We start from the raw sequence: 12,343 nt of genomic DNA, 5'->3' as shown, positions 1-12,343 counted from the left end.
GATGTGGTGGTTCGCATTCAAAAATCAATGGGCGCCAAGCCACGTGTTATACACGTAGACATGCTGAAGCCTTACCAAGGTAGTCCGATCGATCCATGGAGTACTCCCAGTACTGAAGGAGTTGGAACCTTCAGATGAAGACGGCGTAGAAAACAATCCCCTGGTACCCTTAGATGGTAAGGGTGGAGAAAACATTCTTCTTGAACCCCTGTATGATGCGCGTGGAGGGGACAGTCTTCTTGAAACCTCAAATAATGAGGATGAGACCTGTTGTCTTGAGCCCCAGCAGGATATGGGCACAGAGATAAATACATGCGCGGAAGGCGTACACGAGCATCCCGAGGAGTTGCATGACGGGAGTTTAGAAAGTATACAGAAACCATGGTGTAACATGGACAAAAATAAAAAAAGACAAGGAGGTATCCAAAGAGGGCGCACAGGTTGCCCCTAGGATTCCGTTAAATTGAATTTGAGTTGGCTGGCAAATAACAGCTGTTTCCACCTTTTTGTCTTTCAGAATTGTCTCTAGATGGCGCCCCCAACCGAAACAAAGACGTACAAGTGCGACAAGTGTGGTCACACGTTCCAGAAATTGAAGGGATTGCTCCGGCATCTAAGGATAAACCACGGGCCGGCGGCGTTTCTGTACTGCCGCCACTGTGGGTTCCACGGGAAGCGCAGGGACCATTTGCGTAGGCACTACAAGATGGAGCACCCTGCGAAGCTGTCCGAGGTCTCAGAGATAGACATGGAACCGGAAAGAAGAGGGCGCCCCACTGCGGTGGCTGGCCCCGAACACCCCCCGAAGGATGTACGGCTAGTCCAAAAATCGTCAGATTCCCAAGCCCCTTTGAAGGTTGTTGTGCCGTTGAACGACAAGAGTAGTCAGGAGGCCGTTGATGACGGGCGTCCCGCCCTTAAAGGGCTGCCCCCCTGTCTGTCCCCTATCCCTTCCTCTCCTCAACGCACTGTGGAGGAGGACTCCAGACCGCTGGAAGATGAGACGCCAAAGAAGTACGAGGATGACGCCATCAGCCTGTCATCCATGTCCCCGCTGGAGTTAGACATCGACGAGGATCTAGAGAAGATACCAGAGGAGCCGCAAGGAGAGACGCACGTGCCAGAGAAGAGGCAAAAATCGCACGACAAGGCCCCAGCTCCTCCCAAGCCAGCAGCAGATGCCCGACCCAAGGCAGAAATTCTTCAAGGAAGCAGCCCCCCGAGAAGACGCGGTTTGAGCTTCAGAGCCCGAAAATACCCAAAACTGGCCACCTTTGTGGAACACACGGAGACCATCATCTACGTGGACAACGTAATCATCTCCAGATAATCTCGCCAACGGATCTTCTACCGGGACGTACTTGTGCAGTGCAGCCACGCACTCCCTGGGCTTGGACATGGTTCCGCAACCAGGAAGAAATAGGACATCTTTATTTTTGTCTTGAAGATAAAGACTTTTATTTTTCTGAAATATATTTTATACCGACCAGTTATATTTTATACCAACCAGAAAAAAATATTTTTTGAGACGTATGGACCAAAATTGGGCCCGAAAAGCCGTTGTATTGCTAAGGTAATTGCATAAGATCTTAGAACCCATTGTTAACGTAAACAAAATGTTCAAAGTGTTTGTGTATTACGATTGTTGTTCCTAATGTTTCTCTTTCAGGTTTTTGAAATTAAAAGTAGGTTTGTAATGAGACACCTGTCACGTTTTGTATGAAAATGTCGGCTTATCTAATGAGGGCATTTAGGCCTGTCAGGAGGCTGAGTGACGTGACAGAGGGCGCTTTTGCGTGGAGCGCTGTGGCTAAAATTAGCTGTGGCTAAAATATACTTTTAGTGCATAGCAGTGGGCTAGGCGCGCGCAGCACTTAGGCTCCGCCTCGCGCGTCCGCCAATGGGCAGTGGGGTCACCGCTCGGTGACATGCAGCACGCGCACGCAGGCGCATATGGGCCAGCGGCCGGCTCGGTAGGCTATATAAGGCGCGCAGTAAAGCGAAACTGGTTGGACCTAATTTCTGGTTCGAAATGCCGGTACTTGCGGGCGTGTGGTAAGGCATTATACCTCCTGTATTAGGTGGTAGGGCTGTTGGGCGGTATTGTGACGAGTCGGTTACGGTTCCTCGAGTTGGTGCTGATTTGCTGCGGCATCAATTGTCCCTTCTTGGGGGCGTCGTTTCGTTGTGATCTTGGCTCCGCGAGTAGGGGCTGGTGGTGCGTTCGATCGAGATAACTGACTCCGGCATGGTCTGCCTATACGGACCTGCGTGCGCTAGGCTAATAGGAAACAATAGGTACATTGCTAATACTACGCGCTGTGGATGTGAGCGGGTAAGTTAAGGGGCCTAATTGTGGTGCGGTTCGAGTCGTCCCTTACAGGAACCTGCGTAATATCTGGCCCTAGACTTGCATTAATCTCACGCATATTGCGCTTGCGTAGGAACTTGGAACTCCCCCCTCACTGGATTATCGTACACTGCTTGTATCCCGTAGTTCATTGCACCCCCTGTATTTAAGTGTTGCATTTCACAGCGCCCTCTGTTGATCACTTACTGTTCAATTCCTGGATCGGAGTGGGCCTCTTTGTGATTCCAGGAGGAATGTGAATAAAACAGTGGTTATTGTTTCTTGGTAAATGAAACTGGTGTCACAAGGCTGTTCATTGGTTCTCTCGCTCATGCAGTTACGTCATTAAGGATTAGGCCAATCAGATTAAAGCGCGCTGCCCAGTCACATAAAAACAACCAGCTTTCCGACCTGCACGGTATATTTCCATCCCAACGGACTCGTCTGTAGCCGCTCAGGGAATTTCCGGTACGTGCCGTCCGCGCAACGTCTGTGGAGAGGGCACCCTCTTTCGAGCACCGCTCCACGATAAGGGCGTGACGTCACAGTATAGTCAAACAACCAAAGGCTATAGCAAAAATTTATGTTGCGCTTCATTCAAAGTTGTCATAGGCATAGTTAACGTACAGAGTGCGCGAACTTTGACATACTGTTCACAGGCTGTCCATAGAGGGCGCACTAACAATAAACAATAACTTTGATACTATAGGAGCCCCCGACTGGTGAATGTTAATGAAAGAAATCTGTTAGTGACTTAATTCAATGCACATGGCAATCTGAGCATGTTTTGGCCTCCACAGCTCACTGGTTCGAGTGCATGAGACAGAGATTGAGTGTCAGAATGATGCTCATCAAAATAAGCAGGCTTAATCATATCAATACATGCAGTGTCTGAGCGGTCAGCAATGTCAATGAAAAAGTATTTTTCTGCACGACTGATGATCAGTTATAGGGTGGCTGGAGGGGCTTGCGTACTCTATCATTACGAACAAAAACATGGGTTCAAGCAGCCGGGTCTTTTGGGGTATGAACGGCTCGCTGTTGCTGTCTGGTTTGACTTCTGAATGAATTCCTAGGACGATGAGTTTGTGTGTTTCTGTCAATTACGTAGGATTAGCTTGCGCTTTAAGTGAAGCCTTGAGCTGGTGATGTAATCGTTTGACCATGCCGTTTGCTGTAGATGATAGGCTGTAGAACTGTGTCTGTGTTTGCCGCCATGGAGCTGAAACAGGGCAGATTCAAATTGACGGCCGCGGTCGGTTGTCACCATTGACGGGGTACCGAAGTGGGAAACCCATCTATCGACGAACGTTCTGGCGACAGTTTCGGCCGTTATGTCGGCGATTGGGATGGCCTCTACCCATCGCGTGAAGCAGTCCATGAATGTGAGTAAGTAGTGGTACCCGTTAGATAGCGGTAGAGGTCCAGCTATGCTCAAGTGGACATGGCTGAACCGAGAGTCAGGTGCGGCGAATGTGCCGAGTGGAGTATGTGTCCACTGGCGAATTTCGCGATTGATACCTGGTCAAAACGAATCGTTCGGTGATGGGGCGTTGCGTTGCTCTGATACCAGGGTGTGCTATGGAATGCAGTGAGTCGAAGACAGTTCTGCGGAGACAACTAGGCACAAATAGACGTGGTTTGCCCGTAGAAGTGTCACAGACGAGCTGTGATGTCCTAGTAGTCAGTGGGCTGTCTGTAAGTTAGAGTGATGTCGAAGATGCACGAAGTCTCGGATCAATTAAGCTGGATCCGAGACAGTACATCAGTTGAAGCGTTGTCAACGCCCTAATCTGCTCGAATGTCCTTGGTGGATTGCGAAATGAAGTCCAGTTGGCGGATTTCGCTTGGAGAGTGTCGATCTGGTGATGCCTTGAATGCAAACGTGAGTGGCTTGTGATCTGTGAGGACATGAAAGTGACGTTCTTCCAACATGTCACGAAAGTGGTGTATGGTCAAGTAAATGGCTAACAGTTCCCGGCCAAAGGCGCTACGGTACAGCAAGTCTCCGATGGTTTGAGTTTGCGGGAGAAGAAGGCGGTCGGCTGCCAAGCTTTGTCAACTCTTTGTTGGAGGACAGCGCTAACAGCGACGTGTGAGGCGTCAGTCATGACACATAAGTCCATATTGAGCTAGAGCTGACTTGATGTTGCCAGCGGCGTTAGCTGCGTCATTCCACTGCCGGCTTTTTGAATATCCGCGGGATGTCGTGAGGTCGGTGAGCAGTTGGAGGATGGCGGCTGCATGAGGAATTATCCTCTGGTAGAAGTTCACTGACCCAAGGAATTCCTCGAGCCTGCGTTGTGTCGTTGGTCGTGGGAAATTCCTGCCGGCATGGGTTTTCTACTCCCGAGGGCATACTCCTTGCGAATCAACGCATTGATCGAGAAATTTCAGCGACTCCACACCAAACTGGCTTTTCGCTGGGTCGCTGACGAGTCCATTTTCAGACAAGCGATTGAAAAGCTTGAGAAGATGACGTTCGTGTGCTTCCGCATTAACATTAGCAACAAGGAGATCGTCGATGTATGCGTAGCAGAAGTCGAGTCCGCAGATGACAATGTCGATGAATCTCTGAATTTTTTTTCGGCGTTGCGGAGCCCAAAGGTCATACGCATAAACTCGTAAAGTTCGAAGGGCGTGGTCACTGCCGTCTTTAGGATGTCCGAAGGCTCCTTGGGATTCGGTGGTAGGCACGAACCAGGTCGACTTTCGAGAAAAGCTTGGCACCATGCAGAGAGTGCGAAAAGACGTGGATGCGCGGTATGGGGTAGCGGTCTGAAACTATGCGATCATTGAATAGTCTCCAGTCCCCAAAGGGTTTTCTTTGGGACTATGTGGAGGGGTGAAGCCCAATTGCTGCTTGATGGTCTGATGATTCCATGTATCAGCATGTTGTCAAACTTCTGTCGAGCACTGTTCAGTCTATCAGGGCGAAGGCGATGAGGACTAGCAGAAACCGGTGGACCTGTCGTGGTGATGTGGAACGAGTACGTGCTTGACGGCTTTGTAATCATAAAACAGTTTCTATATTTGGCCAAAAGCGCACGGAACGGGGATTGAAAGTCAATTGTGGTGAACATGCGTGAAATGAGGGTTGACTGCATATCACGCCATTGACACTGACATTGGTTGTGGCATCTAACAGTCGCAGCTTTCAAGTGACAATCTTGACGGTGTCGCTGGCGTTCAAGTCGCGATGGGGGACACCACTCACTTCTGCTCCAGTGTCAATGAGGTAGCGTTGTCTCGTAGTACGAACCATGACATGGAAGAGGCGACATGTATGCGTTTGGCCAGCAGCGCCTGTCGCCATTAGTTGCTGACGGTCGCGTTTCCCAGATACTGACAATGCTGACGGCATTTGCGAGCATAACGAAGACAGATCAGCTGCTGCAGAATCTCCACCGGAGTGGGTGTTTGTGATCGCAAGCGATTACGTAATATTTTGCGAAAACGTGGACGACGTGACAAGGCTTGTACTTTCAGTGAGAGTTGTCCGATTTCCTTGCGTAGATGTCCCAGTTCGGTCAGCGGTGCAGGCATAGTAGGAATACATGCAAGTGTTGCAATGAACTGAGTTGACTTCGCTTAATGCTGAAAGGCAACATCCATTATCCTGTCCGCCAGTTTAGCCAATGGCTCCAATTTGACACTGTCTCCTGTCATTTAAAGACCTAGTAGAATCCTCAGAAGAAATGTGATATTGCTGCCTTAATTTATCGATCTGATGTCAATAAACTCAATAATTATCAAAAATATTTGTAACTGTCATTTCCTATAGATAAAAAACGCCAAGAAATATTTATCATTTTTAGCCCGTAAAAATCCTTTTGTCTTAAAAGCGTTGACGTCACGTTCCTTTTTTGCATGTCGTGCATTATGTATTTTTTAAGCGTGACGTCATGGAGTGTAGTCGTGGCACGATCTGGCCTCGCGCGTCGCGGTAGAGTGCATGCATCGTGCTTATGTACACACACTCAGCTCGTTGAAAAGTTTGTCTCCTTATCGCGAATAAAAGTCAAAATCTGATGGATAGTAACGATTCCGAGTCCGACTTTAGTGGCGACAATATATCAAGTGATGATGAGACACCTGAGTTTGACTCCAGTTTATCGTCTGTCGACGATTTGCCAGCAACTGTGACGGCGATGCTCAAGCTGTGGAAGTTCGCGGTGCAGAACCGTACCGATTCGAGCCGCTAGCCGACGCGGTAGACCCCGGTGAAGGTGGTGCAGACGATCGGCCAGTTGAAGATCAGGATCGTCTTTTGACAACCAACTGGGTGAATCTTAGTTGCACGTTCCTTGCTCTATGCATGTACATGTACTTTTATTTGGGGTGGAATTCCAAAGGCTTTTTTACCTAAATGTCAGAACAATGTTCGGGGAGTACCATATCGTTGCGTTGATGTCCAAGTTCTAGGATGATAGTGAAAGTTTACATTGCACTAGTGCTAGCGGTGAAAGGCATGATAGGCATGCAGTGATAGGCATGATAGGTCACTGACGGGAAAAATAGTGATGGCCAGGATTGTCCATGGCCAGATATGGGAATCCTTCCCATCGCATTGTACAGGTGATGTTTTGCATCATATTTTGTCCTTTTTACTCACTTACGCACACATAACTATTTTGTACGAAATGAAAATCACCTGAAGTGGAAAACAAACTTAAATGGTAATGAATTTTATGCGGTATTACCAAATCCGAAAAAAAAAATTAAGTGAAACTGAAAAAAAATATTTCGCCATGTACTTGCTATTATCTGTGAATTGCAGTAATTTATTTGAACATCAAGACAGTCTAAAGAAATTATACAAACCACACAATACATGATTTAGGCCTGTAACAGGTGTAATATTTTTATTAACAGAAGCATATTCACTGTTTTGCTAACTTGATAGGAGCACCTGTGGCCAATGTGTCATACTGCCCGTGGTCGCCAACTGCAAGTGTTGCCGAGAAATTGACGAAATAAAAGAGAAGATGGCAGCCATGGAAGAAGGCCATGAGCCCCTGCAGTGCATTACAGTGCACGAGTGGTTTGATGCGTGCTGCCTTAATCCCGCCACATTGGAGACAGCGTACCGGCAGTATCGCACACAATATGGCAGAGGAGTCGTCGAAGGGACACTCGATCAGTAAGTATTTTTTTTATTTCACTGTCTTGTTCGCCATGAGAGAACACTGCACACGTGGTTAACCCGCTCCCCCCCCCCCCCCCCATTTAATATAATTATGGCCAACTATAGTTCCCTTATACTGTTTCTGGACATTACACACATTAATTCATGAAGAATGCAATGAAACAAATCGTAAACTCAGTGTTCAGGTTTTTGCCGTCCACCAATATACATGTATATATACATTTTGTACAATGTGAAACTCAGTGTCACCACCCCGAGTGAAAGTGAGAACAATAACCGAGCATTTAAATAGCTGGTAAACTGCTAAAACTTAATAATGAATTTACATGAAGCCAACACAAATTCTAACTTGAGATTCTACCTGCATGTATTTGTTCCATTGAGCCTTTACCCTAAATTAAAGTATATACATTTATTTTGAATCTTTCACTCTGCAGGAAGTATCGTCGTGTGGCTTACCGCCAGGTTGTTCGCTGGTGTTGGGGCTTCCTTGGTCGCCATAATAGAGTCGCTCTTCCCTCGTGTGTAATGGATAAGATTCGTCGAACTTACCCCAGCGCTGATGGACACTACAGAGGTTATCATTACCCACCACTTGATTAAAATGTGTATTATTTTTTGTATTTTTTTTTCTTTTCTTTTCGAACTGCATTTACATTAATTGTCTCCAAAGTTTAAGTAGCTTATACAGTCAAAGCCTGATCAGAAGAGCATTGTTAATTCAACAACCTGCTTATAACAAGCACAATGGTCAGAGTCTTTGTTTTCCATTACTGTTAATGCAAGGTACCTGTTTACGACAAGTCTGTACAGTCCTAAGGAGCTTGATATGAAGGTGTTTTACTGTATTTGGGATGTAAATGCAACACAAAACCATTTCTAAAAACAATTTGTAAAACAAAGGTGTAAAACTAATTTAACCTATATATGCACATGCACCTTTAATGTCACCTATTCGATTTTATAATTGGCCAGTCCAGGAAAGCACCCAAATAAAATACCTTGAAAGAAGCACAAACATGTACTTACCTGTATATAGCAATCCAAATGATGCACTGCATGTGTTGGAACGGAATATTTGATTCTTAATTATGTACTGGAAGTGCTACCAAACCACACTTAAAGAAGTTTGAACTTTACAATTTCGTACTAATTCAATGACAAGGTATTTCAAGTAACATGCAGGGTTTCTTGATAAAATACATCTGCATTTTTGTACTCGTATGCCAATAATGTAATACATTTTAGATCAATATAGGACACGCCTTTCCAGTTTATTATTTTACAAAGAAAGTCCACCTAAGAAAATGAATAATAAAAATTGGGGTGGTGAAATCACATGTTGTGAAAGAAAAAGCATGCATGTCATACTGAGTGCACACTAGCTTTTGTCTTCCTCCGTTTTCCAGTACTTGTAGTGGCTACATTGGAGGCGTCACCTGATGAGCCGGCCTCATCCAAGTGTTGCTTTTTCGAGCCTTTTTTTCTCTTCTTTGTCTTCTCTTCTACTGACTCGACATCTTTGTTCTTCTTTTTCTTCTCTCTTCCTGAGTCCGCATCCTTGCTCTTTGTCTTCTCTTATCCTGATTTGTCATTCTTGCTCTCTTTGTCTTCTTTCTTCCTGAGTCCGCATCCTTGCTCTTTGTCTTCTCTTCTCCTGCTTTGTCATTCTTGCTTTTCTTTGTCTTCTTTCCTTCTGAGTCCGCATCCTTGCTCTTTTTCTTCTTCTTTTCTCCTGATTTTGTATCCTCGCTTACCTCGGGCTCAAAGTAATTAGGCGGTCTTCCAACCGGTTCTGTGGTCCTCCCAAAGCGAGAAACAAAGTTCGCGATAGCCTCCGCTTTATCCGGTCGCTTCTTGGTCTGGGATATGAAGCCTCTCTTTTATGGCAAGTTGCGGGTGCTTTGTGGTGTCATTTTTCAGCCCAAGTTGGCACAGGAGCACTGCTCTTTTAGCTCTTTTTGCCGAGTGGCCCATGCTGTCAGCTCGCATATCCGTGCCAAGAGAAGCCTTCCTGTCTTCCTCATGGAGAGCAGCAATGACCTCATCCTGGGATTGCTGCCATACATCTGCAATGGCAGGCAGCAGGTACCTGAGGAGGGGAAAAATCATTTTAAAGAAATTACATGTACACACATGTACAGGACTCTGCAAACACACCACATGCACCAACCACTAGGCAGTCACATTGGAGTGCAATTTCTGCATGTACTGAGAAGTACTGAAATAGTGCGTAATAGTAGGTGGGGAGTTTCTATTGTGGACTGCAGGAGTCTGAGTAATGCAGGATATCACCTGTAATGCGTGGAATAGGCCTATATGACATTAAAATGAGTACTAGCCAGGCAAATTAACAGCTTGTGTACTTTACCATTTCAGATGATTGAAGAATGTGCTGTATGAATACACGGCAACATTAACACAGGAAAGGGCCTGGATGAACTTCTTGGGTGACGAGCCAGATGTGAGGATGGCAGCTGAGAGCATTAGATTGCCTGCAGAGATGTTTCTGACCATAGGTTGGGACCTGCATTTTCGTATGTAGCCACACCCTCGAGTCCTGCACACCTGCACCACCTCAACCATTGTGCCCCCATGAGGACGATGAATATATGCCTTGGTAGAGTGCACGCACTTCATACATGTATTAAACAGCTCTAAAAGATTAGCATGGAAGACGATATATTTTGGTTGATCCACCACATCTTCTGTCCCCAATTCAGGATCACTGGAAGGAATTTAAAAAAAGAACACACATTTCGGTGGGTGATTTGCAGTAATAGATGTACTTGTCCAGTCACAATTTGCAGTCATTACGTGTATGTCTACAATAACCATGAATCTGCTCACCTTGAATCAAAGTAGAGTCAGAGATATCCTGTTCAGATGGGATGTACTCGCTGCCATCACTCTGCTCTTCATCAGCACAATCAGGTTCTGTGCATCTTTCAGGGACAACTTCTTCAACTGATGGTGGACAGACAGAGGGCTGAGGGGGCTGTTCTGGGGCACCATATTGTGCTTGAAGGCATCGTAGCGGGGGAACAGGGACCAGATCGCACTCAACGGGGATGGAATTGCTTGGGGGCCGATACTGAATACCTATTAAATATCAATGCATATTAATATGCATGTCATTACCGTCAGACAATTTTTAGGTGAGGAATGTTTATTCACACAATAACTGAAACTGCAAATACAAGTATCAAACCCCAAACCAAAACAAAACAGCATCTAACCTTTGTTGGAGACTTGACAAAAACGCTTCCGGGGGGTCTGGGATTTTCTCGACTTCAGGCGATTTCTTGGCATCCTCACTGGCTGTCCTGGATAAATGTTCACTTTGTGAACGTTCTTCTCAATTTTGCACTTCCATCGTGAAACGGTCTGTGTCCCTTGGTCTCTCTTCTGTTACAGAAAATGTGACCAGCTCCACAAAAAAGGGTATTAAGTCGCTCTGAGCATTATTGTGAAATGGCCTGCTCAACATTGAGCGGGTGAACATTTTGTCAAACTGTGATTTTCATTTTTCGTTATGAATGACATCTCTGATACCAACAGTTTCAGGTTTCATTCACAGAAATGTTATTTTTGGTGAAAAAAAGTGGGAAAAACAACGATTTTGTGTGCATCGCTCTGTTGTTCTACAACAAAGTCATCTATTTCAAAGCCTGTTTTCTCAGTTGTGTAATTTGAACTCCAAAGAAGTAATTAATATGCAAATACGTCATATCTCCAGAACGGGAGGGGCTATGGAGCTCTATTATATACCAAATTAGAGCTTGCATTTAGGGCTTTCCAACCATGTATATAACTCAATTTCACCTTTTTGCGACATAATACCCTTTTTTGTGGAGCCGGTCAAAAATGTACAGAAGCTCTACAAATGTCCTTAGCACTAAAGACTAATGAACAGGCATTGAATAAAAAACAAAACCTGCATACTAGCAGTTAAAAAAAAGAGGTAATGCATTACATTTCATAGCATTATTCATACCAATGCATGGCCTGCTGCATCTCAAAAGTTGTATTTTCTAGGACATAGTAAATAGATTTTCTTTACTATGCCCAATCACATTACAAATATTTATGAAGGTGAGGTAAAAACACAAATAACGTGAAAAATACTTGTTCCACATTCAGACAGTGGGAAGAATAGGTACATTCAATGACAGATGGAATGCGTCATCCTACTAAAATGTCCGATGCGTGTTAATGTTTGAACGACGCGATTTCTTCTTCATGCCCAGATTACATTCGATGGTCCCCATATCCCGAGTGCGATTCCGATGCATAATTATGATAATGAGTCACGTTTGTAAACACAAGTGCATTTCGAACTGTAAAAGGGAATCAGGAACCAGCTTGAACTGGTATCCGCCATAAAAGCTGCGCTAGTTCCCGATTCCCTATTATCGTTCGAAATGCACATGTGTTTACAAACGTGATCCAGTACTAATGCTCGGTAACGGAATCGCACTCGGGATACGGGGACCATCGAATGTACGCTGGGCATGAAGAAGAAATCGCGTCGTTCAAACATTAACAGTACTAGTAGTCGGAAATTTAACGTGTTCAAGATCGCGAGGGGAGCTCTCAGAATTGAACGGGAAATTTCACTTTTTTTCCGGATCGTAAGTAAACTTCAATACCAACCATCTTAATCATCGATGTCTACTTGTACTTCAGGTGGCATATCTAGTAATTTGGAGGCCGTTTTGAGGGTGAAATCTGATGTTTTTTTGTTGGAAAATGTTGGTTTTTGGGACGGTGTTGTCCAGCTCGCGGTATTAGCTTGGACCTTACTATCGCCAGACCCTGTCCAAATGTTAAAAAAGGCCATA

General features: G+C 45.3%; 1 protein-coding gene across 1 annotated transcript; it reads left to right on the top strand.

The window, feature by feature from the left end:
- Positions 1-529: 529 nt before the first annotated feature.
- LOC119740725 (histone-lysine N-methyltransferase PRDM16-like) lies at positions 530-1,330 on the top strand. Its single transcript, XM_038216114.1, has one exon. The coding sequence runs from the start codon at positions 530-532 to the stop codon at positions 1,328-1,330; it is 801 nt and encodes a 266-aa protein (XP_038072042.1).
- Positions 1,331-12,343: the final 11,013 nt, after the last annotated feature.

The sequence above is a fragment of the Patiria miniata genome, unplaced genomic scaffold (assembly GCF_015706575.1).
Source record: "Patiria miniata isolate m_02_andy unplaced genomic scaffold, ASM1570657v1 HiC_scaffold_5, whole genome shotgun sequence".
Classification (NCBI taxonomy): Eukaryota; Metazoa; Echinodermata; class Asteroidea; order Valvatida; family Asterinidae; genus Patiria; species Patiria miniata.
This window is presented reverse-complemented; position numbering and strand designations above follow the sequence as displayed.

Bases quoted from the DNA above. Each gene is read 5' to 3' on its own strand.
- LOC119740725 (XM_038216114.1), top strand. From the start codon at position 530: ATGGCGCCCCCAACCGAAACAAAGACGTACAAGTGCGACAAGTGTGGT.